The sequence below is a fragment of the Emydura macquarii genome, unplaced genomic scaffold (assembly GCF_026122565.2).
Source record: "Emydura macquarii macquarii isolate MOO-44397 ecotype Brisbane River unplaced genomic scaffold, CSIRO-AGI_Emac_v2 contig_2369, whole genome shotgun sequence".
Taxonomy (NCBI): domain Eukaryota; kingdom Metazoa; phylum Chordata; order Testudines; family Chelidae; genus Emydura; species Emydura macquarii.
Window position 1 is genome coordinate 103,242 of NW_027132506.1, and position 27,942 is coordinate 131,183.

The window sequence follows — 27,942 nt, forward strand, 5'->3', positions numbered from 1 at the left end:
AAAATCAACCTGCCATCATAGAGTTGTGGGGGCAGCTTTAAAGTTGTGCATTCCCCTTGCTCAAGCAGTGACATTAAAGCTACTAGCAAAATCCCAGACATAATGACTAGCAGCCTGAACAGTTATAAGAAGTCCAATATTCCTGCTCCTCTAGGAAGAGCAGAAGAGATGACAGAGTGGAAAATGCTAAGTCATCAGAGAGATTGATCTTTATTTTATAAATGAAGGAAGACCAACAAATTTACTGGCCATAAAGGCTCCCCTAATTGTATCTATTTTTCAGAGATTTTCTAGCAAAAGGATACATGGATTAGGATAAACTAAGATTTGAAATTCAAAGCCTTCAGCAAATTCATGTTATTCTCATGGCATCTATCTTTCCCCCCAATCTAAGTCTCACTGAGTCAGCAAGAGAGTCTGCCTACAGCTCCTTGTCAGGGTTTTGATATTTCAGCTGCTCCTGAGCCTGCGGTCTATTCCAAGGTAGGCAATGCTGCTTGAGCAGCTGCATTCATTCCTGGAGGAGCAGATGCACTTCTCTTTTCCTGGGGATTTCCCCTAGAGAGTGCCACAGGATTCCACTCTGTCACCATCACTTTTCATCATGTATTGGATGCTGCTGAGGAACAGCAGAAAGGAGCAAAGGCATCTGTTGCATTCCCTTATGATGGACTGCAGATTTGCCAAATCTGGGCATGCTTTACAATATTAACCACAGTTTAACACCTTATCAGTAATGAGCAGCGAACTTCCTGGTTTTGCCAGAGACAATTAATTTTCACAAGCCTCTTTGCCCTGTGGGGTTCCAGTATTTAATGTTCATTAGTCTGATTCTGAGACGACACAAACTGTGTCTTGTACTAAAAGGTTGCTGAATTTGGGCTCTGGTGGATTTCTAGCAACAGCAAGTTGTACAATTGTGTACACACACCTCTATATAGAACACCCTACTGCCAACTCTGACCATTTTTTCTTGGGAATTAATAGCTAGAGGGTGACTGCTGAGCACAGAGACCATGGGGAGGTATAGGAGGAGATGTGATCTGAGGAGTCAGGTCTAAGGACTCGTCCACACATAAACCAGTACAGCAGCACTACTATAGCACTTCAGGGAAGACTACCGACCCTGACAAGAGAGCTTCTCCCATCGGTGTAAGTAATCCACCTCCCCAAGAGGCAATAGTTAGGTTGACATCACATCATTGAGCAACATAGTTATACCGACCTAATTTCCTAGTGTAGACTAGGCCATAGACTAGTTAGGCCTTTCCAGCCTCTTGAATTCCAGACTTAACTAACAGATAGTACAGAACACACATGTAATATGCTCTCCTCAGGCCATCTGGCTTCGGTGGGCAGCCAAATTACATGTCAGCTGAAGCTTATGAGTGGTCCCACAGAAGAGTGCATTACCATAGTCAAGTTTAGATGTGATGTAGGTATGTATAAATCACAGACTATGTTTTTAACTGAGATGAACGGGTATAATCTAGTCAGAAGACTAGCTAAGCTAGTCAAAACTGAAAAGCACTAATTTTTTTAAGCTGACCTGCAAAGGGGAAAGAGAAATTTGTTCATTCCCTTTTCTTACTTCTTACTTTCACGAACAAGGCCTGAAAGAGTTCTTGCCTCATCCATAATTGCCCTCCAAGAAAGTTTATGCTTGCTTTTTCCACCCCTTAGAAAACACCTTGAGTGTTAGTCCAATCTTTCCTTTTTGGTTGGATGAATCAAATTTTGATTGGTGGCTCCATCCACCCTTAATTGAAGAGGTGGAAGTGAGTTTCCCTTCTTCTCCCCAAATGCTTAGTTCAGCAGGTGTTGTTAAAAAAAAAAAAAGACAAAAAATACGGTTTTGAACCAACGGAATAAGAGTCAGCTCCCTCTCAGGTACTCTGTTTTCTTGACTTCGTTGGTGTATCTTATGTTATACACCTACTAGTTCTCCAGTCAGCCACACAGTCTTACAGTGCAAACAAAATCTAGAGTTTCCCACATGAAAACAAAGCCAAACCACACACACCCTTTTGTTTTGTTCATTGCCAATCTCTTTACCTTCCCTTTGCAGGTTATATTTGAGAAGGCACTGGATCAGATCCTCAAGTGCACCTGAGCTGACCTCAGCACATTGGAGGGAGGGTGGGATAAGGTGACCATACATAGGTAGCTGGCCTTTCTCCTAGCCCAGGATCACTGTAGCGGAGTGCGCTGCAGCTAACCCACCACCATCATGTGCCCCATTCTGAGTGGGTGGGAATACAGCCAGGGGCGAGTGGGATAGAGCCACTGGCTTTACATCATCCAGGCACCCCCTTATGTAAGGGGTTTGAGGATCTGGCCCACAGTAGATACGGAATTGGTTCTAGAGGAGCTACATCCAGACCTTGAATGAATGCTGTTGCATCTTCTCATATCTAAGTATTCTAGAAATACTTTGCTGGTTCACATTGCCTACTAATCAGTTTCTTTATTTTTATTGTGTTTGTACCTTCTGACTCTCTGGGGCACATGAGCCTATTTGAAGACACGGTTTTATCTGCAGCCTGTCAGACTCTGTGAATCACCGACTACTTCAATTTACTGTCATTTAATTTTACTGTCCAATTTGTTATAGTTGCCACAGGCTACAGTGAAGCCTTGACACCATGAGACTTTGCATATAACTGACAAATCATTTTTGAGTGCATTTCTCATGATGCTTCAGTACAACCTTCAACACTACACTTCGGTGTGTGCTGTCTCAGCACATTTCATGCGGTTTTGCCCCTAGAAGATTTCTTCTATTTCGACTCGGAAGGAGGAAGGAAGCAGAAAGATGTCACTCACTGACAAGCATGACCACAAGTTCCTCCGTCTTAGAGTTTACAACAATATACAACAAAGGAGTCAGATGGGCCTTGGCACCCAGCACAATCTCTCTCTGTGGGGTGCATCTAATATCCGCCTGGAGACACTCCAAGAAACTCTCTTAAATCTAGGCAGAAGCCAGCCTGGAGCATTTCTAAGCCCTGTCCTCAAAGCAGAAGATTGAATAAACTCATGCCGCTGAAAGTTGGACTCTTATTGCTATCCACAGCCATGTAAATTCAGCTACTGCTCGGTCCAGCGGAACCACTTCACCAGCTGCCTTAAAGCAATCTGTTTATCTGCCTGAAGCCAAAAACCTCAATGTGCCAGATCTGTACTGAGCTTTGGCATCACCTTCAAAAAAGCAAGGGGCAAGAGCCAGCTGCTCTCCAAAACCCTTCTTCTGAAGCTATCAACTCCAAACAGCTCTACAGCAAAGCCTCCGGAAACCACTCTCCTGAAAGGCTCAGGGTCTGCAGACTAACTTGGAGGACTTGTTGGCAGTAATGTATGCTCATGGAGCTAATCAAGGCCAGCAGGGAATCAGTGAGGTTGCCTCTCAGGAAGTTGAGATTTATCAGAGTTGTCTGCACGGTAAAAGTGCTCATTGTGGTAAGTTCCAGTAGTCAGTCTGTTCAGTGAAAGATGTGCTGACAACACCAAGAACCCTCACAACCATTCACTCCAAATTTCAGTGTAATTGTAACTGCAGTGTTGGGTTGCTTCCAGAGATGGCTTCCAGCTCCTTAAAGAAACAGCAGGTCTTTGACTCTGCACCAGAGCGACATTTGACTCCCTAGCCTTTTGGTACCCCTTTCACAGCTCCTTGATTTTCGCATGGCACTGCAGCGTGTCTCATTCATAGCCCTTCTCCGCCATGCCATGAGAAATCTAACTGTAGATATCCAAGTTCCTTCAGCTGGAGCAGAGCTGGGACTGCACAGCCTCCTCTACCCAAATGCTGATTGGATCCAGAAGCTCCGGTGTGCTCCAAGTGGGAGAGCATTTGATGTGTGGAGCTGCCATGGTCAGCTGGGAAGATGCGATGTGAGCTCTCCATGCCAACTAAGCAGGAAGTGGAATTTCAAAAATTCCCAGGACTTTAAAGAGGGAGGGGCAGATGGCTGCTGGGCAGCGGAGTTCAAACTGATGGCCAGAGCAATCAGAATGGGAACTGTGAGACACTTCCTGAGGACCATTTACTGTGACATAACTAAGCACAGTGTCTACATTGACACTTTGTTGCTAAAGTTTGGTGCAAACACCTGTATGCCTCTCATTGAGGTGTTTTTATTTTGTCGTAAAATCAGGGGATTTGGGTCAGCGGCAGGCTGGGGGGTATTGTAGTGCATACACCACCATTATTTTGGTGCAAAAAGCTGACTTTGGGCAGCTTTTGGTGTAAACCAGCCCTAAGCTCTGTTTTAGCAGGAAGAAGTAGCAGTACTGATTGCCTCAAGTAACTCAGGATAAGAGGAGAGAGGTGTGGGGTGTTTTCCATGTCTTCACTAACTCATGAAAAATAGGATGCAAGAGCAAAATGGTACTCTCTGAAGAGCTCCTGAACTCCAATACTGACAATTCAAGCCTTTAAAAATCATATTAGGCCACAAAATATCACAAGTTTCTTTTAAAAATCATGAGACGTTAAAAAAGAAAACGTATTTAGAGCTTTTAGTATTTGTCTTCTGGTTTCCTGACACTTCAGGGTATGTTCAATTCATGTTTTTAGGCTTTTTCCTGCAATCACAAGCTAGAAATTTTCTTCTTTTTTAAGTGAAATCCAAGATCCTCTTGTGTTCACTTGCTTTCCAGAGCTGGGGTTTTAAGAAAAACACCAAATATTATCAGATCTGCAAAATATTAAGAGTTAGTAACAATGGGATAGATAGCATCTATCTGGGCCCTTGAGGATTCCTGTCCAAGAATCCTCAGTCGTATCCAGTTGTCCTACTCCACTTCTCATAAAAGTGGGGTGGAAAGTCATTGTCCAGAGTAGTCTTGCATTCCCTGTGCAGCTAGGCAATGTGGCGGAAAAGTGTGTTAGTACATACCCAGATTTCTTGGGAATCCTCCAGAGATCTCTAGGAAACTTTCCTGGAGGTACTCGCCAATCCTCTGCCAGAGAACCCTCGGCAGAGCTGCTTTGTTTCTTCCCCCATTGTAGGAAACTTTCCCATGCCAATCAGCAATCACTTGTGCAGGGACCAAAGTGGTACTCAGGTGAGCAGCATAGGGACCCTGTTAGAAGCTGCTACATGGAGGAGATGCATCCTAGCATCCCTGCTTACTCTCAGGAGTGAGATATTGGCTTCTGTGGTGCCCAGCTCTGGAAAATGGTGGCACAATTTGAAGTTTTGTCCCTATCTACCTGCATCAATCCCCCAAACAACCACACAGAGCCTTTTCTCCACTTTGAGTGTCCCCTCCCCGCAAGCACAATTCACCATGCTATGGGTGTTCACCAAGCTGTGTGCTTGCCAGGGGACAGTGAGAGGTGTATTTTCCAGTAATGAATCAATGCTGTTAGTGCACTGACAACCATGCTTCTGTTCACTGTTTATTGTGCTTCTAGAGATGGGCCCTTGAGGGGAAACCCCTCCACACTAGCCAAGTACTTGCAACTCATAAGAAATTGCCTGCGGAAGAGCATGGAACAGATGTTCCAAGAACTCATCCAGTACTCTGTGGCAGAAAAAAAAAGAACAAATGGCATGGAGACACAGTGTGGCCAAAAATAAAAAATGGATAGGCAGGAGAGGAGGGAAAACCAGGACTGAGTGATAGCAAGTCACAAGTGCATGATAAAAGCCATGGAGGAGCAAACAGAGCTGCTAAAATCACTTATAACGCTAGAGACTGAATTAATGCATGCTCACCTCCCCCCTTGCTGCCAATACAGAACTGCTTTCCATGCCCTGTCCAAACTCCACCCACACATTCATACCAAACTCGCAGCCCGTCTCAATACCCTGTTTATTCCACCCCTTCAGACAGTTTCCAGAATGATAGAGGGACTTACACAGGGTTGTCATAGCTCACACTGCCTCTCACTGCTTTCTCCCCTCCAGCCCAGCTTTTTGTGTGTATTCTAAATAACTGTTATTTAATAAAGACATACTCTGTGAAGGATAAGCAATCTTTGTCTCTTGCACACAGTCGTTACAACTTACATTGATACACAGTGCAAGCTGGCTGGCAGTCATAGCATGGCACAGTGGTCTTTACAAAGACACCTTATTGGTGCTTGTAGGAGAGTAAAGAGTTAAAAGCTGGACAAATGGTCAGGCCTAAGTTACAGGGAATGGGGGTCAAGGCACGGGCAAACCTTGTTTTTATTAATGGTGTGAATTCCATTTAGAGTCTGTTATCTCTCCTCTTTTCCTCCCTTCCGGGCCAACTGTGCTGGGAATGAGGCTAATAAAATAACTATCACCATTTCTGTGCAAAGCCTTTTGGTGGGAAGAAAGCATTATCTTCCTTCTCTCCCTGGCACACCTTTACTTCAAAGAATGTTAGTGTAAAATGTATAGGTTTTAAGGTGATGCGCCTGACCTCTGTATAGTAATCCTGTAAACAACAAACAGGGGCGGGTATAATTATATTCATTATCTAATTGTTAATATTCATTTTATAGGTGTCAATGTAACCAAATAAGGGTTTATGGGGAGTTGCTAGAAATGTATATATTTACATACTGTTATGGATAAAAGAATTGTAAAGTAACGCCCTCATTGCTCACTCTCAGCGTCAAGGTGGAACAAGCGGGCAATAAAGAGTTCCGTCTCTCCAATTCACCCCAGGGACAACCTGTTTGGTTATTTCTAACAGTGCTCATTGTCAAAATGGTTCCTCAAGGCCTCTCTGATTCAAATGCCCCCGTTGTGCCCCTCTAACAGCCCTGACACCTGGTTGTTCATAGTCAGCCACAAGGTGATCTGCTTCTGCACTCTACCCAGGAGAAAACTTTTCATCTTTAGCTTCACAAATATTATGGAGCACACAGCACGCAGCTATAACCATGGGAATATTTTCCTCATTTAAATTTAACCTGCCATAAAGGCATCACCAGCAAGCTTTTAATCTGCCAAATGCACATTCAATGATCATTTGGCACTTGCTCAACCTGTTATTGAAGTGCTCCTTACTGCTATCCAGGTTGCCAGTATAAGGCTTCATGAGCCAGGGCAATAAGGGGTAGGCTGGGTCTCCCAGGATCACTGCAGGCATTTCATTACCCCCCACCGGACTCTTTTGGTCTGGAAAGAAAGTCCCTGCTTGCAGCTTTCTACATAGGCCAGTGTTCCTGAAGATGCGTGCATCATGCACTTTCCATGACCAACTGGCGTTGATGTCAGTGAAACATCCATGGTGATCCATAAACACTTGCAGCACCACAGAGATGTACCCCTTTCTATTGATATACACCATCGCAAGATGGTCCAGGGCCAAAATTGGGATATGCGTGCCATCTATTGTCCTGCAACAGTTAGGGAATCCCATTGCTGTGAAGCCATCCACTATTTCACGCCCATTTCCAAGACTCACAGTCCCGCATAGAATGCAATTAATACCCCTGCACACCTGAGATAACACAGCACCGACTGTGGACTTCCCAACTCCAAACTGACTAGCGATTGACCGGCAGTAGTCTGGAGTTGCCAGTTTCCACACGACAATCACCATGCGCTTCTCCACAGCAGGGAAGGGACAAGCTCCTCATAAAGTTCCATGAAGGTGGCTTTGTACATTCAAAAGTTCTCCAGACCTGCATAACAATGTGATCCCACCACTCAGTGCTTGTTTCACGTGCCCAAAAGCGGTGGTGCACCATGTGCAGATGCTCCGTGAATGCAAACAGTAATCCGGCACTGTTTGTTTGCATGGCACACAGCAGGTCAGGCACTTTGGATTCCTGTTCCAACTGGGAGGTCATGACGCACTGCATGAGCTGCCGTGATGTGTTCAGAACACTGACAACAACAGTGGAGAGCAGTGCAGGATCCATCCTTTCAGCCAGAGACGGCGGGCGCACAGGAAACTGGGGCCATTGAAAAATGCCGCAAAATGCAGTGGGAAACCCATGGAATGACGGGATGGAAATCACTGCATGATGGGACGTTGAGCCCTCACCCATGATGCTCTGTGATCCTCTCCACCTTCCCACAACTCCTAGCCACACAAAGTGGCGAGCTGCAAAGTGGGATAGCTGCCCACAATGCACTGCTCTCACTATCAATACTAGAACACCAACTGTGGACCCACTTCAGCAAGACGAGTGCAATGTGAACAGGCACAAACGTTGTAATTATAGCACTTTTTAATCATTGCTGTAACTTGCGTCAACAACACTCTCTAGGACAGACAAGGCCTTAGTCAAGTCAGTAATGGTCAGGGGAAAGAGCACCTCCTCACACATACAACCCATGACCAGCACCCTATTCACAAAGTACCACTGGTTCCCTGTTCATAAGAGGGTTCCATTAAAGGAGGGGGGGTGAAAAGAACACTACTCATTTTCAAAACTTTCCACTGGCATTGGCAAGCCAACCTCACAAATGTTCACTCCCTACTCTTCTTAACTCATCTTATGTGAGTCTTTCACATCCCTTTACACAATCTGACCTCTGTTACTGCGAGACTCTCTGTAACTCCAACCAGATGGAATAAACTTCTTATAGCTCTCCTCATTAGACTATGTTTTACAAGTTTCAGCTGCAGATCTAACTTTTCTCTCTGTCTAAAAATTCAAATAGTAGAAGATGGAGAGAAACATTAAGTGTATTAAACTCATATTTTGAAGACTGTTTATATAAAATCTGTTCAAAATAACACCATACTGTTTTAACAAGAATTGGAAAATATTGTACATTACACTCTTTTTGGCCTAAAAATTGAGCAAGCTACCACAAACTAGTCAGCTGCTTTAACAACTTCAAGTAAAAATCACCACACACCAAAAGTTGCTCTCATGCCTCAGAGGTATTTGCATCTTATATCTTATTTAACAGAGCTTACCTGGTGAGGATAGGGACCATGTCTTGCCCACTGCCATGTTCTTTCTCCCATTGCTCTAGCAAAGCAGTGAGCTCAGCCTTGGAGTCCACATGCCCAGATCCTGACGTCATGGCTTAGCCTAACGAAGTGAGATGGGAAGAAAAAAAATAAAGTGAGGTTAACTAGCAAATTGTCCCACTCAGTTATGTTGACTCCTTAAAGGAGTCAAAAATCAGGGTTTAAAAATCCTCTTGGCAGCAGCAAGTAAACTAGGGAAGGAGGAGACTAAACCATCAAATTCTACAGAATTTGACATAAAAAAAGCAGAGGGTTAGCTTTCATCCTTCAGGTATAGATACACAAATGCAAGTTTACTTTGCAAACCCAAGTATGAACTGGTGCAAGCAAATCCTCACCTGTGATGGGCAACATGTACAATAGCCATAATGGTGTCCAAAATCAGGGTTTTTTTTGCAGGTTAACATATGTCTCTGCAGGCAAATTGCTCCAGTCCCTTTGCTTTTACTCCTAAGTTTACCCAAGAAACAGCAAAGCAAAGCTGACAAGATTCTGATTAGTTTCGTTGCTCCTGTTCAGCATCCTCTGGGCAGCAGTGAAAGTGACAAGAATCACATTAGCTTTACATTGCTGCTGCAGTGCCACAAGATTTAAAGCAGTAGCAGAGGGAGGCACTGACAGCTGTTCATAGTGGACTAAGGACAGAGAGATTCAGGGAAAAGATCTCTGCCACTCAGCCCCTTCAAGCCTTCCAAGAAGAGTCAGGTGGCTCTAATAAGAAAGGGGAAGAGATAGAAACACACTTTCTCCTTTCCAACAGCTTTATGGGAGGGAGCAAGAGAGCAATTGCTTCACGTTTATCAGACATCTATTTAGTGCAAACCAGAGGCTGAGACTGAAGATTTGCCTCTATGCAGGCTCCAGGTACAATATTAGACTTTATATCAAGGTGTTGCTGTCCCTGGACCTCACTGAGGGTACTACCTCTCATCTTATGTATTGGTCTCCAGCTACAGAATGTCAAAATTGTTCAAACCTGTTAAAAAAGCACTAAAACCACTGATGGGTCATAACTCTGAGGATGGCTCAATACACAGTCACGCTCTTTTTGCCCTCATTTTCTAACCTGATAGGGTTACTGGGAACGTAGACTACGGCCTTTTGTGGTATGGTTGCAGGGCACTGAGAAGATCTCAAGGGAGCCGTACCCATGCCTAATCTACAGGAAACGTCACAAAAGTGTGGCTTTTGAGGGCGAAAGAGAAGGAAAATGATTACAAAGATATTCCCGCTCCTCCAAATACATGTTAAGACTGCCAGTATTCGAGGAGTGGTGACAAACTGACAGGTAACAGATGCCACTGCATATTTGCTATCAAATCAAATATGAGTTTGTCATAATTAAACAACAGAACATAGAAAGAAATTTTGCTAAACTGTTTACAATGCAGTCACTTAAAAGGAGAATACATACATATGCAGTGCTCATTCCACTTCCTCAAATATACATTACAGAAAGTCAATTGAGGAGGAGAATATGTAGAGAACCACAGTTTAATCCATATTAAAAGCTAAACCATTTTAGCTAGAAGTTCATAAAATCAACTGTCAGTATTTTAAATCCAATGGACCACCGGGCACCTCCAACTGGCTTGGAACTTTTCTTGTGAACAAGGAGTTAATGAAGAAAGTTCTATTACTCAGACTCCTCTTTCATAGGTCCTCCTGAGTTTAATGTATTTTGACTAGTTAGCTCATTAGACACAAGGCAACAATCAAATGAAAAACTCCTAATCATGCATGAAACTGACCAGAATCTCAGGGCAGGTCTAGACTTAAAACACTGCATTGGTGCAGCTGCAGTGACCCAGCTGCGCCACTGTAGCGCTTAAGTGAAGATGCTCCTATGCTGAAAGGAGAGCTTTCCCGGCAGCATAGTTAATCCACCTCTATGAGAGGCAGTAGCTATGTTGACGGGAGAAGCTCTCCTACCAACATAAGCCTGTCTACATCAGTGGTTAGGCTGGTATAAATACATTGCTCAGGGATGTGGATTTTTCACACCCCTAAGCAACATAGTTATACCAGCAGAGCTGGCCACAGGGACACCACAGACCCAAAGACAATGGAAGATTAAACTCGCAATTACAAAATCCCCAATCAAAGATTATTTGTTGTATATATTACTGTAGCACCTACATTGTGCTAGGTATTGTACATGAGTTAGTATCTGCTAATGGATGTCCCAAACAAGCATAAAGAAAAGGGGACATACTATATTTCAAATGACTGTACTGAATTCTCCTCTTACCCTGTTTCTACTATGCTAAGCGTTCATTCAACACATGAAATGTGCAAATCACTTGAGGAAAGCTATCTTTTAAGATTGCATAAAATGAAACCTGTAGTAGAAAAAGAAATCTGGTCCAAACCCATGAAGATTTAGATGAACAGCAGGACTGTGTCTAACAGATATATACTAGCTAGAGGCAGATATAAAAGATATTTTCCTTCCCTTCAAAGAGTCCTGGCACAGTGGCCTTTCTAGGAAAGTCAGCTCTTGGCTCCGGGGAGAGAAGACAGGCTGGACTTCCCACCAGGACACTAAGGCTTTCTCTATACTAGCACTTAAACCAGCAAAACTTTTGTCGCTCAGGGGTGCAAAAAACACACACACACCCCGACCAACATACGTTTTGCCAGCATAAGCGCTTGTGTGGACAGTGCTATGTCAGCAGGAGACGCTCTCCCACCGACATAGCAACTGCCGCTCGTTTAGGTGGTTTTATTATGTCGGTGGGAGAGCTCTCTCCCACTGACATAATGGGGCTACACAAGCGCTCTTACGCCCACACAGCTGTACTGATACAGCTGTGCCGCTGTAAGTTTTAAGTGTAGACTACCCCTAATGCTGGATCCCACGTTAAGACAGTTCCCACTCCTCTAAAACAACTCTTACTGGCCTTGGCAGATATCTAGTAAATATGCAGTCTTTCCTGATTGTTTCCCTGCTGTTTCCACGAAACTCACTAGCTACTGTGAATGCATTTTCAAGTCTTTGCACATTACAAATAAGAATTTCAGTCCATTATTTCCACAGAAGAACTATCGTTTTGCTATTGGGAATGTAAAGTGCTGGGCTTGTAATTGCATCCAATCTTTTTCAGCCACTCCCAACCCAGTTGTACTCCAGGGACACAAAGGCACTCAGGCTAAGGCTACACTGATGGCGGCAAAGTTGCCGCCGTCAGATCGATTTCTCTGGATCGACTGAGCAGTCAGTGAAGACCCGCTCAGTCGATCCAGAAATCAACATACTAAGACCACCTTCAGAAGTGGCGTAGCGCTGCATTGACGGGAACAGGGTTCCCGTCAGTGCAGTGAAGACGGTGCGCAGAAGAGAAGCAGAGAAGTCAATGAGAGTTACGCAAGTTTTTTGCGTAGCTTGCGTAACTCCCGTCGACTGCTGCCGAATCTCAGAGGTAAGTGTAGAAAGGGTTTAAGCGACCGCCCCACAAGGCCTTCCCAACTCCCTTAGTCACTGATTCACCATAACTCTGAAGAGCAATTTACACTTCATTTTGGAGCCCTTCCCTGTCAGCCACAGTCATCCCAGCTGGAACAGCAAAAAGGTTGCTCTGGAAATATTGGCAACAGATGAGCAAAGCTCAAGTCTGGAAATAGTAACAGTATACAATCTTCACCCTAACCTACTAGACATACAGCACTGCCATATAACTCAAGACATCTAGTGAAAAGCCAAGAATCCCAACTTTTTCTAGAAAGTTGTATAATTACCTGGTTCAAAACATGAGAACCTAAATGCCAGAATTAGCCATGCTTTAGTATAGTCATGAAATGTTTTCAATCTGCATACACGCACACAAGTTTAAAATTAACTGTTTATCCAAAGCATCCAGTGGCAGTCATTTTTTAAAATTGTTGTAATAACAAAAACAAATACATTCTAGGTCCCAGGATACAGAACAAGTACTATCCATCAGAAAAGAGAAAAGACTTGGGCCTGGTCTACAGTAGAATCAACAAAACTATATCAACATAGAATCAACAGAACTACATCTATCAGGTGTGTGAAAAATTTACTCCCAACAGGCACAGTTAAACTGACCTAAATCCCCATGTAGACAGTGCTAGGTCAATGGAAGGCCTTTCAGGAAAGGGGATTACCTACACCAACAGGTGTATGTAGAGTCAAAGTAGGCAGTGTCTACACTGAAGCTACAGTGGTGCAGTTGTGACATGGTAGCATTTTAAGTGTAGGCAAGAACAAAGATTTACACAACACTTGGATTCCAATGGATTAACTGCAATATTACCAGCACACACATTTTTACACCACATGCATAGCAGTGTTAGACACAGTAACCAAATCAATTCCTCCTAGAACTATAGTCAGCTCATTCAAGTATTCAGTTTTAAATCAAAGGGGAGAGTTCAAGAGAAAGGGCAAATCATAAACTGTATGAATTGTAACGGTCAGGAAGTGCCCCAAAGCTGCAGGAGGGGATGCTTATTAGAGCAGCCCTAATTCTAATATTTTCCCTTGAACAAGCCAGTTGATAAATTCAACCCTAAATTGCTTTCCAGGAACTGGCAGAACAGGGTGGACTGATTTAATCATTAATGTAAACCATTTTTTTAAAAAAATCAATATTTAAATCAGGTTGAGGCTTTGTGAAACCAATTTGAAAACTCGTACTATTGCAACTAAAGATTAAAATTTACAATGAACTAAATGATAAATAAGGGTTTTATTTGAATTTTACTAAGATGCTATACACAAAATTTAAAATATTGAAAACAAAGGCCGATTCTGCTCATACTTAAATAGGCATGTAACTTCACAAACCTGAATAGGAATTGACGTTTAAAGTGTTTAAAGTTAAGTGTATGCATCCAGGGTTAAGGGGTTTTTTAAATTTGTTTCTGGTTTTTATTAAAAACTTCTCTCTTAAATCATGTCTACACTATGGGTGCAACAGTGTAATCCTGTAGTGCAGATACAGCCCACTGCAAAAGGAGTTTTTCTGTTGCTGCAGGAACTCCATCACCCTGAGTGGAGTTAGTAGCTATGTCAACCCAAGCAGTCTACCTACACAGGGTGTTAGGTAGGCTCAGCATAGCTACAGCAATCTGGGGTGTGGATTTTTCACACTCCTGAGCACCATGGCTATGTCAACCTAAGTTTTAATCTTAGACCAGCCTTAGTGGCAAAAAAAAACCTGTCACCTCAAAACAAAATAGTTTGTTTTAACAACAAAAAGCTATTTAGACTTTCAATTCATTAACAAAGTTATTGTGAACACAGGCCAAAATATAGAAGCCTAAAGCTAGGCTCCTAAACCCATATTTAGGCACTTCCAGTTTGGATTTTCAAAATGTACCTGAAGGACTTTGGGATCACAAGTTCCATTGATTTCTTTATTGCAAACTCTGATAGCATATAGTCTGGTCAAAGTATTTCAACTTTTTTGACTCGTGGAACTTCAATATACTGGAAATGGCACTGGCTGCAAGAACATTTCAGGATATTTCTTTATCAGTTTTGTGTTGTTCTCACAGTAAGGATGATAATGAAGCACTCAACTGGTCATTTTCCGTATAGATAAGCATTTTAAGTGTGAAACTCCTTAGAAAAAAAATTCTGTCCAATCTGAAATTCTACTAACATCAGGAAACAAGTACAAAGCAAGCTTTAGATAACTGAAAACTATAAAATGGGAAGTGAAGAAATAGTTACACAAATTTTAAAGAAGTTATAAATTAAAATAAAAAAGTTTACAGAATCATTTTTATTGAACCTGTAGGAGAACCATGAATGTTTAAATTCTGAAAAAGACAAATGGGCTTATAACAAGATCTGTGTTCATCCAACATGGATAGAGTCATGCCACATTACAACAATTGCATTCTAACCTAGTTTAGACAATCATGTTTAAAAATGTTCTCAAACATGATTAAGGCCTTGTCTACACCAATGGTTCTCAAAGTGGGGGGCGGGCACAAGATGGATCATGGGAGGGCATGGAGCAGACAACAGAGCTGGTCCAGCTCCATGCTCCCTGAAGATGGAAGCAGCTGCCACCATTGCCCACTTTCTGCAGCAGCAGCAGCCCCCTGCCACTGCCGGGCATGCTCCCGCTGCTGCTACCCTTGCACTGTTGCCTCAGCTGCTGCCCCCGCTTCCATGCTGCTGCCGGTGCTGCTTGCTGCTCCCCACATTGCTGCTGCTGCTGCCACGCTCTCTGCTTCCCGTGCTGTGGGTTCGGGGGGTGCTATTGTTAGGGCCTACAGCGTGGGAAGCGCCCCCCTAACAATCGTGCCCCCCCTCCCGGAAAAAAACAGGGCCTACAGTGCAGGAAGCACCCACCTGTTTTTTTCTGAAAGGGCCCCCCCATTTCAGAAGGGGGAAGGGAGGGTGTGATTCAGGGGAAGGGGGGACACGATTGTTAGACAAAAGTCCACAGAAAGGGCTCCATTTACAAAGTTTGAAAACTACTGGACTACACTACACTGGTCTACAACTGGCAAAACTTTTGTCGCTCAGGGGTGTGAAAAAACACCCCTTGAGCAACACATTTTGCCAGCTTCAGCACTTGTGCGTACAGTGCTATGTTGGTGGGAGACGCTGTCCTGCCGACATAGTTACCACCATTCATTTAGGTGATTTTATTATGTCAATGGGAGAGTTCTCTCCCATCGGCATAACGCAGCTACACAAGTGCTCTTATTAGTATCTGTATCGGTACAGCATGCCATTGTAAATCCCTAAGTGTGGCTGAAGTTTCAAATAGCAAGTGCAAGATAAACAAATGTAGTTATATCTGCTTAAGCTTGCAAAGAGCCTGAAACAGCTCCAAAAGCTGTGAACTATCTCACTCATATAGAGGGGATTAACACTGAAGCCTGATGATGAAGTAAACGTCAACACTAGCTAACTGTTTTACTGCTGGCAAAAGTATGTAAGAAAGGAAAGAAAATCTTATGAAGCTGCACAATTTACTGTGAATTAAATCACACTGTGGTGGGATAAGTGGGCAGAATTTAGAAGAGAATCACCAATTTCCAGTTTAACTCCTGTCAAACAAAACTTACCTGCACTTAACTGCAAACATTAAATAATTTTTTTTTTTTAAACAACTATCAGTATTTTACTTGCCTGTCAAAAAATAGTGTATTCAACCACACAAGTAGAATTTTGTAAGGCCAACCTAAAATACTAAGTCATTCAGTTGTCCAGAATAAACCTCAAAATATCTATAAACCAGTCATGACAAAACTTTATTAAAACCCAGAAAAAAACCAAAACAAAACAGAGGAATGAAAAGGTACGGCTCCAATTTCTGCTGCCCCATTTCTCAGGCAATGGATTTCCAAATTAATCCCTACATGCATAACCAGAATGAAACATTAAGGATTTCTCTACAACCAAAAGTTATGCTGCTTTTACTATACCTGTATAATTAAAGCAATACACACAGAGTGTAGAATACACTTATACTGTACCAGTGCAGCTTATTCCCATATGGGAATGCGAATAGATTAAACTAGTAGACAATCTTTTATACTGATATAACTGAGTTCATGCTAGTAATTGCACTGATTTAACTACGGTATTTTGGTACAAAAATCATACTCAACTAAAATAGTTAAAACTGGTACAAAAACCATGCAGACCGTGGCTCAGATGCACCGATGCCCACTACAGAACACTACACTTTCGGCAAACAGAGAAGGCATAATGCTCGATCAGTTCCACACACCCATCAGACGGTGAGTGGAAGAGAGAGCGGGGAGAAGGTGAATCTCCCATACACCTAAAGCAGGTAGGGGCAGTGTTAGGTGAGTGTAAATGCCTGAGGGATACGTGGGGCACAACCACACACCCCATTAACAGGCACAAGAAGGGGTGAGAGGCAAGGTCTCCGCAGCAGGAGGTGCGCGGGGGAAGGCAATGCCCCCGATAAAAGCAAGTGAGGAAGGGGTGGGGAGATCCAGGGAGAGGTGAAACACCTTCCTCCCTCCCAGCAGACGGGACGGGCTGTATGCCAGGGGGACATGAGGGAGCTGAAACCACTAGCACTGGCTGGGCAGAGAATCACCTTGGCAATGGGCTGAGGGGAAGCATCCCTCGCCCCACGTAGGGACCACCGAGGGGAGGGACACTTGGTCCACTCCGTGCGGGTGGGTGACAGTGCGGAGGGGGGCGGGGGAGGCAATAGCCCCCTACGATTGGGGGAGGGGAATCCCCCACCTGGCCGGGGGAGGGGGCGTGACCCTGCTGCTGAGGCGAAGTCAGTCCCCACCCCCACACACCCACCGCGTGCCTGTGGAAAGTCCCGCCCCGGCGGTGGGGGGAATGGGGGAAGCCCCCCTCGACAGCGGAAGGGACTGAGGGGGGGGGCCCCGTGCGAGGGTGGAAGGGGAAGCCGAACCGAGCCCCCCCGGCCGGTGGCTGAGGTGAATCTCCCCGCCGGCGGCGGGTGGCGGGTGAGTGGCCTCTGAGGCCGCCGCGCTCTGCCCGGGGGCCGTGCCCGCTCCCCGCGGTACCTGCCCGATGCCCCGTTGGGTCCCCGCCGCTGCACCCGGCCCCTGCGCTCGGCCCCGCACACACCGCGGCGGCGGCGATTGCTATGGCGGGCACACACTTTGCGCGTCACCGCGCTGCAGCAGCGCCGTCACGGCGCGCGAAGGCAAGGGGAGAAGCTCGCGCACAGCCTCTAGGGAAACATAGTTCGGGGACAAATGACTCCAGCGCGCATGCGTCTCTGCTGAGAGGCGGGGGAACCCAGGGGAGGCTGGGAGTTGTAGTTCTCCCCCTGTTGCAGGCGGTTCCATCCGTCGGGTTCATCATTTCAAAGTCGGGGGACACGAGCTCGAGCTGCCCCAGCTCCAAACGAATATGGCAGCGGTCTCCTCCTGGTGTGCCCATCCCAGGTCCCTGCCCATCATGTACACGGGCCCCACGCTGCCCCCTTCTCCTTCCTAAATGGCATCCCAGCCTTCTGACCGCAGTGCCCATTTGAATCCATCCACGAGGCAAGGTCCAGCCCTTGCAAAACTGCGCCCCCGCACAGAGGCTAGGCAGGTTGCAGACAGCAGGGGAAGGGGTGAGGCGGGATTCCAACCAAGCCAGGGCAGGAGAGCTAAAAGACACCATGCATGCACTGACAAATGCCTGCCCTCCCTTCAGTGACACAAGCCATGGAACAGCCTCCCCGCTGCCAACCTGCACACAACCCCTATCCCATCAACACTCTTCCCTTCCCCCTCCATCCTCCTCAAAAAGCAAAGGAGAGCTATGTACAGCCCAATGGCCAGAAGGGGTTCTACAACCAGTACAGCAGCTGAGTGGGATTGGTATCTTTTTTTAAACTAGAGGTCACTCAACTGAAAATGGAGCACTGCATGCCAAGACCTGTAGTGGCCACAGACTGCACCTCTATTAGAGACAAGAGCAGCTGGGAACTGCTCCATTTTATGTAAATCAAGTGTAGCCTCCATTCCTGGAAAGTTACCAACAGGGCTTTGGTTGGGCATTCCCTGCGGAAGAACAGCCAGCTCCTTCCCCTGCCAAGTGCCACCACAGCTTTTTGGGGGCACAAGCCAGTTTTTCAAGTAAATACCTCAACTGCTGTTTGAGAATTCCCTGCATGAAAATAAAAGGAACATAAAATAAGAATTTGTTTTTCCTTGATTTTCTTTTCAAATTTTACTGGCCCTGCAGTTACCATCTAAGGGACTGCATGTTAATAGCCTAACATCATGCTTATAGATGTAGCCAGGTGTAAGCCATGATGTACAAGTTTTTTGGGAGATTACAACGATTTTGTAGGATGGTACAGAGGCAGTAGCCAACAGGGCAGCATGTATATTCTTTCCAAGATAGTAGAAACCCCTTTGATCACATATAGTGCTGCAGCATAGGGTCATGCTCCTAAGTCTCTCAAAAGTTACACACACAAACTATGTGCTCATATTGTACTACATGGATATCCACACAGCTCAATAAACTCCCATCACACATTGTATTTACCATAAAGCTTAGGATGGATTCTCTGGGACAGACTCTCTGGTTGTTCCAAAGTGCTGTCCAGGAATCTGGGGTAAGGACGATGGGTCCAGTACTTTAGCCATCCATTGCTTGGTACATCATGCAGATACCAAAATAATCTCTCATTGTCACCATTTCACAATATCAGCCTCACCTGTTCCTTAGCTCACAGCATGTGTTTGTTTTTGTGTTCTTTTTTATTCAACACAATAATTTCTTTCCCTTCCAATTTTGGTCCACAACCATGAAATACGACACAGATGAATACTGTTCAATTTGGCCTTGGCTCTGTTCCCAGCCCCAGCTAATTTCAACCATTAACAGCAGCTTGCTTTGGCAACAGGACAGCTTTCCACTGGGCAGGGAACAAGAAGGAACTGAACCCCAAGCAAGCCATTTAGATAGAAAGCGATTAGATTTCGGAAGACTAATCCACCCCAGTTCTGACTCTGTCCATGCACACATTGCTTGGGCACGGTTACTTTAACCGCAGGGAGGAAACATGATCTAGTGTTTAGAGCAGGGGATGGAATCAGGATGCTGGTTCTGTTCCAGCTTTGCCAATGACACACTTGTGACTATTAGCAGGTCACTTCACTTTTCCATCCCTTCTCTTTCTTATCTGTAAAATGGGAAATAACCTCCACTTCCAAGGGGATTGAGGCACTTGATTCATTAATGAAACATGCTGTAGTGTAGAGGTGCTGAGCTATCATCTAGGCAGTGGTCTGTTCTTTTGGACATCCACCCTACAAGATAGGGGAGATGACTCTCTGGAACATCCAATAGTTTTTCACAGAGTGTTTTTCAGTTTAACTCTAGTATGTCTCTGTTTCATTCATCTACATAACTACTTCAAACTCCGCCCACTTTTCATTAACATTATGTCAAAGACAGAAATGTAAAGATTCTGTCTTCACATCTTTGAAGAAGATAGGTTACCTCAACAACTAATACATATTTACTTGGCCTTCTCACCTGTCCACCTCTGTAACTGAACTATTCCCCCACCTCCCATGCTCCCCTTCCCCCATGCTCCATTTTGTGTTGTCTGTTAGATTGTACACTCTGCATGGCAGAGCTAGTGACTTATTCCGCATTTTGTAGCGTTTTGTGAACTTTTACAGCACTATAAATGGTTAGTGTGCCCCCTCTTCCATCTAGGACATTTAGGTTGTACACAGAGTAGCTCTAGATATACACACAGCAGTTAGTCAACAATCCTCCCTACTATCAGAATAGATGTCAACATCTGCAGCGCTGTAAAAGAAAACGCTTCCTCATAGCTAATTTACCATGAAGCAAAGCTTGAGACAGCAGAACCATGCAGTTTCCAGGAAGGAAAGAGAGTTCCAAGCCAGAAGGACCTGCCTCTAGTCCCCAAATTCCAACTCTAGACATGTCAAAGGTAGCATCTCATCTGATCTCAATCATTAGGAAAGTGCACAGGGATGTTTCATCTTCCCCTCTGAAAGCCCCGTGTACAACATTTAGTTCTTCCCTATAATGCATTTGTCAGACACACCCATCCTCACTGACTCAAGAACCATAGTTGCAACTTCCAATCTATGCTATAGATTAGATCATTTAATTACGTCATGACAGTGTTAAGATGGGGTCTCATCATTTTGTCCATCAGCTTCTGAAAGACCATGGAAACCAAGAAACACAAGTTCTAAATTGAAAGAGGCCAAAAGGGGTGATAAAAGTGGGTCTCCTGTGACAATTTAGTGAGCAGGATTTGCCAACACTTTTCCATCAGGCCCAGGGTGGCTGGGAAGCAGGCCTGTCTCAGTTGCTCTTTCGAGTTTGTCCATGGCATGGCATAGGCATTAAAGTTAGGAAGTACACAAATCTAAGGTCAAATGATAGGTGGATCTATGCAATTCTGCTTCCAGACCAGTATAGCCGGGGCCTGGGCTTTGCAGTGTTGTTCCTCAGTTAAATCCATATTCATCAGCTGCCTAGTTATTTTTCACTACTGCATCTTTCAAGGAAGGTACTGGTGTGTTTCCCTTGTCATTCCACCTAGTTCTGGGTCCATGTCAGATCCGCTTGGTCTGTGTCAATTGCATCAGACAGGCCATAGCATGATTCAACTACCAAGTCCAGAACCAGTTTCTTCTGTTCTGGGAAGAGGTACTCTTCCACCTGGATTCTCCCTTCTCCTTGGAGGAGGGCTCTAATTCAGTGTTTTATGTTTACAGGGGAGATTAAGCATTCCTGGGCCTTGTGCTGTTCCTTTCATCATACTGTATAAGAAATTGTTCTTAGTACAAAATGAAGAAAGCAAAATAAGACTCAGCTTCTGCAATAGCTATGCCCCACTCAAAGGGGTCAAAGAAGGAATCTTCCTTCCTCTCTTCTAGAGCCGCTGTTGGATAAACCCACCAACCTCCCCAGACTATTTGAGGTTTACCTCTGTACTGCAGCCTCAGGGATTTAAGGCATGGAAGTTGATTCTTCCTTTGGGGGTTTGTTATTGTTAAGAACATAAGAATGGCCATACTGGGTCAGACCAATGGCCCATCTAGCCCAGTATCCTGCCTTCTGACAGTGGGTGGTGCCAGATGTTTCAGAGGGAATGAACAGAAGAGGGCAATTATCATGTGATCTATCCCATCATCAGTCCCAGCTTTGTTCCCACTGTTTTTCTGCTTAGTAACTAAACAAATCCCCATTTTCTCTACACAAGTCCACCTCCCTCCTGACCAAGTAAACCTTGCTAGTTTTGTGGGGCCAAACCTCTGCTGAGAAGAGCTCTTCATCTTGCAAGAGGAAGTGATATCAGGGAGGTTTTATGATGATCTTCTTGTATATCCTCTTGATCCTCTGCCACTTCCTTCAGTAATCTTTGAGAGTGGACCCACTGAACCTGTAATGTGACAGCATATGTCATTTTCTTGTCCAGGATTATGGTTGTCATGTGGTCACCTTAACCTACCGACAGACTTTCAGAAAGGGATGGTTTTTCCACATTCCCGTAAGTACCCCAGTAGATGGGATTCAATTCTTGAGGGGTTTAGGTCCAATGGGATTAAGTCCCTTTTCACAACAGTCTAGCTGGAGGCCAAGTCCAACCGTGCTTAGATTCTTTGGCTTGCACTACAGTCAAACCGAGGATGAGTGGGAGAGAAAGCCTCATCTAGGACTGCTCTGTGATCCCTCTCTCAAAGTGATACTTCCCTTCCACTTGAGGACATCCTCTCTAGCAGACGGCACCTCTCTTTCCTGCAATGGAAATACAAGTTATTTTCCAGTGCCTCCCCATCTCCTTCCAGAGATGCCAAGGGGGTAAGATTGCTTCCTACCCAGCCTCGGCCTCATCATTGCATAGCAAGAAGCTTGCTTTGTGTAACCTGAAAGGTATTGGAACATTTTATTTCCTCTGGAGACAGAGAGGAGGGGTTCTCGCTCTCTGTAACTTGTCCCTTCAGTTTTACCTCAGGCTAGAGATTACAGCCTAGGTGAGCTACCACCTCTCCACTGACAGCTCCACTTCAGAGGAATGTAGTGGCTGAGTCTCAACTTGATGCTGGAACACCCATTCTTTTACTCCAAGAGGCAACATTTGCATTGAATGCTTCAAACTATCAGCTCAGTCATCTGAGGGGCAGACTGATTCAGGCTTTAGCCATCTCTAGCCCAGATCATACAGTTGATAGCTATGGCTTTGGGCCTTCTCCCAGCCTGGTCTCTCTCCTCCCGGAACTGGTACTGAAGTCTCAGATTTCTGTATCATAGCTTTTCAACCTGGGAGAGGAGTGTAGGAATGTAAGTATCACAAATAGGCACATTAAGGATTGCAATCACCCAGCTCGTTCCATATTGCAAAACAGAAGGCAAATGATGGCATGGAAAATCCAATGGGAGGGGTGTCCCCCAACATGGAAGAGGTTGAGTGGAAGAAGGACAGCTCTCGCTTGCTGTGAGTCCAATTGCCACATGTCTATCCAAGGCCCACTAAGTTGGCTTGGAGTTCAGACAGGGCTGGGGCAAGCCAGATATCCACAGACTCAAGGACCTACAAGTGCCTGTGGCCACTCATTCACAAGTCTCTAGGAAGGCATCTGAGTCATCAACTGGGCTCGTCTTAGTTAACAGAAGGCTTGTTGTATAGTCACTCTGCTTGATGCTGAATCGCATAAGGAGGCCAGGTTCATCAACAGGACTAGCTATTGCTGGCAGTTGTACCTCCTGCTAGTTCTATTATACCTGCCACTTCTGCTGCACAATGGCAGCTTGTATCCATACCTGGTGATATGGCAGTTTACATCTATTCTGGTCTTTCCTAGGCACCAGTTTGTTCCTGGCCAGGAGTTATACCAGGCCTCAAGTTTCATCTTTATGGTAAAATTTCAAAGGGGGCTCATTGCCAGACAGACCCATTTTTCATACCAGTGAGTTGAGAGAGTCCTGATCCAGACCGATGTTCACTCCAGCAATACTATTCATTTAAGAAGCTGAATCAGCCCATTCTGAGTGAACCCAGCTCCAGTTATTATAAATTTCCTTTTGTTTTACTTCATTCCAAGCTAAAATTGTAACAAGAAGCCAGCTTGCTTTATCCAATCCCTGATGGAAACCCTATTCGCCTGCTAGTTGGTAAAGAGCGCTAAACAGCCCTTGTCAGTTCAGTTCAGTGTTCCTATTTTTCTGTCAGCCAGTCTCCCTTCTGAGGGGATATCCTTTATAGGCATTGTCATCAACTCCAGCTGAAGCACTTTCTGCTTCCCAGTGTCTGAATTAACCCTTTCCTTTCTCCTTGGACGTATAAGCCCCTATCACAGTCAGACTCTGGATAGGCATGTATGCTGCCATCAAAAATACGGTATCCAAGTATGAAATCTTCAATTGTGGCAGGATACAGAATGCAAAAAGAACTGGTGAAATGCCATGAGATTCCTGACCGTCTTTGGTTCAAGGCTGTTGCAGACCTACTTGAATTAATTCTCTTTGATATATCAGTTCAAAACACATCCTGTCAAGCAAGCCCTTACTATGCACAGTCACATAGGATAGCCAAAAAAAGTCAAAGCGTTTGATTTAAAAGAGCTACCAGGGTGGATTCCAGAGATCCATATTTAGCATTGTTACACTACACCTCACAATACTTTATTAGGATTACCAGTTCAGAGACTTATGGACAAGAGGACAAAAACCTTAGTACCAGCATCTAAGAAGTTTCTTGAGCCAAAGACTGAAGGAACAAGAGGAACCGAAGAAATCTAAAGAATCCAGGAATCCAGGAAGACACTGGCTCTGTTTCCTGAGAACATCCGGAATACTATTGACAGGGCTCATGTTCTAACAGAAACACTTTTCTTGCCAAGTCATAGTCACTGACGAACATGAAGAGCAGCAAACACAGGCTCCAGGCAGTAGACTGACTTTAGTCACTGAACAGGCCATGCAGAAGGGACTGTTTTAAGAACAAGAAGTGATCATGTCATCAGAAAGCCATTGAGGTTCAGAGAGATTAATTATTGACAGATGTCCAATAAGAGGCAGAATAATCCTTTAATCTCTCGGGAAGGTTCCGGTCTCTTAACCTAAAACTCCAACGTAGACATCTCCATTTGTGTGCTGTGATGTGGTGTATAAATCCCACATTGGTTAACCCAGGGTTAATAGGAGCCTGATCCCAATTACACCAGTGGGTGTCACATGGAGGGAGTGTTAGGCATAACTGGAGATCAAATCCAACTGGGGAGGGGTTGGACCTTCATAAAGGAAGAAGCAGAAGGCTGTAGAAGAAATATCAAGGAAGAAACCAGCTGAGAGGTAGCTGGATGTTTTCTCTTTTGAGTGGCTGGAAAGCTGAGAGATGCCTGGGAAATTTGGAACCAGAATGGGGGAAGGCCTGTGTTCTGAAATAGGAGCAAGAAAGAGTTTTTCTGAGCCCCAGCAAGAAACTTTGAGGAAGGAGGGTGTGGGAGAAAGAGCCCAGGAAGCAGAGGGTGTCAGGGAAGGCTACTGAAGGTTGGGAAAACCCCAGGGTATAGACAATTAAAAGTCAAATCTTATGGGATCAGGAGAGGGAGAGTCTCACTGCAGGGGGCCCAAAAGAGGATTTAAAAAAAAAAAAAGAGCTGTGAAGGATGGAGTACTAAAATGGCAAGAGATGAGGGGTTCTTGCTGTGGGGAACCTACCTATGAGGTTAAGTAGTGGGATTTGTTATTTTTTTTGAATGGTCTAGCTTGAAGATCCCAGGGGAGGAACTGTGTGTCTTGACCCCTGAGAGGAGTGGTTGAAAAGACTAGAACTCTGAGTATAATTTTATGTGGGCTTACTTCTGAAGTGCCACAGAAGAGGTAGGAATAAACATGACTGGGCCAGAGGGCTGAGCTACAAGCTGTGGATCACTGTAGATCTGGAGCAACTGTCAGCAGGGGCCACTGGGGAGGTCAGCCTGCCATGCCATGCCTAGCTTGGAGAAGGTGCTCTAGTGGGGAGTCTACCCTTCCACAGGGCTTTATTAACTGAATACTATAGCCAGGAGATGCCATTTTTGGCTAATATGATTTGATTTGCATTTTATTTTTTTAAGGGAAGATAGAACAGCTTTTGAGTTTGCGGATACTGACCCCTGCTGTGTGACCCCATGTCAGGCAAGAGGGACCAGATAATAAAGTTCAATCTCTTACCAGCACACACATATGTTAAATGTCTGCTACACTGTGCATCACCCGTGTTGATTAGCTGCTAGCATTTGAAGGAGGGATAGGCTATCCAGAGCTGAACATGTAGACTAAACACTGATCCCATGCTTGCAACCTAAAGGGCTTAATTTTGTAGATTTTTGGTGCCACAGAGTGACTGCACAAATTGGTGTTTTCGCTAGGAAGTCTGAGGGATTGCCCTTGCGGAAATGCAGAGGATTTTCTTTTAATTGCCCAGTAGAGGTCACTCTGCCTCTAGCCCAGTCCTACTCATAGCTCAGTCCTCGGGCAGAGAAACATTGAGAGCTTGACCTGTCTTTGTGTATGCAAGGTATTCTTGATTGCCATGTGGATGTGTAGAGTATATACTGCAATGGCAAACCACAGTCTGCTCTCATTCCCTGTCAGCATGGAGTGGTTATGGGAGGCTGGTTGGCAATACCATAACAGTCAATATCTGTCAGTGATACCACTCAGCCAGCCCCTTACATCCCAAAGGGGGTTTACATGCCATGTAGACCTTCCAACAGTACCAATTTCCCATGCACAATGCTAGGTTTTCAGGTACTGTGCCAGGGATATTACTTGATGTACCAGATTCTGGCCACGAAAAGCCTGTGAAGCCAGCTTCCAAGATGTCGTCATTGTATCTTCCCTGCCTTCACACACTTCTGACTGGCCAGAGACTTCAGTGGAAAGGTTGGGGGGGGGGGGGGGAATCAGAGCACCTCTATATGGCTGAACAGGAGATAATGTACCTTACCTGCTACAAATTACTTACAGACTAGATTGGATAGATAACATAGGACAAAATTACTGCACACCAGGTGACCATATGTGACAGATGAGGAAACAAACCAAAATACCTGAGTAACAAATATGCCAATTAATCCTTTGATATTCTAACAGAGCCAGGAATAGCCACACAAAACAAATGGGGTGGGGTGGGGTGGGATGGGGACAAAACAAAAGAAGCACATACAAAAGTTTGGGTAATTCAAGGACTCTGCATCCAAAAGACCTGGCTGGTGCAGGGGGAGCAGTTTAAGGCCCCAGAGTCCCCCTGCAAATTAAGTCCAATCTTCTATGCTATCTCACAGGGCTGTTCAGTAAGATCACAGGCAGCAGGAGACAAGGCAAAGGGAGATGGACCAGCTCACGAGCAGCATGTGGCGAGACTGCGCAAAAGAAAGCAGCTGGAAAAGAGTCACTCCTGCACTGAGATAGTGTTGGGGTGATTTTCCCCCATCAGAAGAGTCAGAGCGAAGCACAGAGAGAAGCTTCTGTAGCAGCACAGACTGACGGGAAGCAGTAGCAGGGAGATGTCTGAAAGGGCCTTGCTGCCAAAGTCATTTCAGATAATGTTATTTATTAGGAGAATATAGAGAAAAGGGGATTAAAGGAAAAGGGGTAGCAGCTTGTCCAAAGCAGCATTTTTCCTGGGTTTGAGCTGGCATGGCAGCACTAACCAAGACCAGCATCAGTCTTTAGGGAGACACTTAGATCTTAGATGGGACTCAACTATCATTGGTAATTTACCTTCTCTGGTAGATAATTGGAAACAGCTCATCCAACACAACATCGGGGTAGCAGCATGGTCAGTTATATCAACTCCACTAAACAAACACAGGATCTGCAGGACTTGACACCCGATGGATATGGACCTCGGGCAGTGCTCAGGTTTGCAGCAATTCAGCCACACAATTTATCAGCCAGCTACATCAAGCAAAGGGTTCGTTGAGAACTTAGCCCAGGCTGGAGAGAGGAGCTCCTCTCTAGATCTCTGTCTAGAAACATAGGAGAATGTAATTCATAACCTCCAGGGCTAATGTCCAAACTACTTTGCTCCAATATCTCCTGGTGCTAAAACCCCCACTCAGACTCCAGTTCAGATGCCAAGTGCATTTATACTTCATCTATCTGAGCATTTGGATGATCATGTGCCTGAGTTTACAATGTAGAAGTTAATAGGAAAGTGGTTAAGTAATTTAATCTATTGAACCATTCTGCTTTAAGAAGCAAATAATCAATATAATCTGCTTCTCTCTGGCAGTGGTGGGGTCTGGGGTTATTGAGTGGGAGAATAACAATTAAGGATTCAAGTGAATGCCCTTTCTTAAGACAAATCCAAGCTGATGCCAATGACACCCATATACTTTTTTTTCCCTTTAGAGATGGTCCTAAGCCATAATGCTGTATCTGAATCCTGGATCTGGGTTTTGCTCATTGTTCACAGTTCAAGCCCCACCCTCTTGCTAATGGGATTGAATTGGAACACATTGTCTGAACAGTGACATTTAAGAGAGTCTAGATTTGTAGCTGGGTTTCAAAACTTTTTTGTG

General features: G+C 44.7%; 1 protein-coding gene and 1 long non-coding RNA gene across 4 annotated transcripts in view; both read right to left on the reverse strand.

Annotated features, from left to right (window-relative positions):
* DCAF1 (DDB1 and CUL4 associated factor 1) overlaps window positions 1-17,588 on the reverse strand; it is an 82,972-nt gene extending 65,384 nt beyond the window's left edge. For all 3 annotated transcript variants that reach the window (XM_067561153.1, XM_067561151.1, XM_067561152.1), the window contains exons 1-2: window positions 17,434-17,588; window positions 8,866-8,983 (exon numbers count right to left, since the gene is read on the reverse strand). In XM_067561153.1, coding sequence (XP_067417254.1) covers window positions 8,866-8,975 — 110 coding nt within the window. In that variant the 5' untranslated portion in view covers window positions 8,976-8,983; window positions 17,434-17,588. The remainder of the gene's footprint in view (window positions 1-8,865; window positions 8,984-17,433) is intronic.
* A 4,376-nt stretch (window positions 17,589-21,964) lies between these two features.
* Window positions 21,965-23,412, reverse strand: LOC137161707 (uncharacterized). Its single transcript, XR_010922157.1, has 2 exons — window positions 22,381-23,412; window positions 21,965-22,168 (listed from the first exon to the last, which is right to left on the reverse strand). It is a non-coding gene; the product is annotated as an uncharacterized lncRNA (long non-coding RNA).
* Between the last annotated feature and the right edge of the window lie 4,530 nt (window positions 23,413-27,942).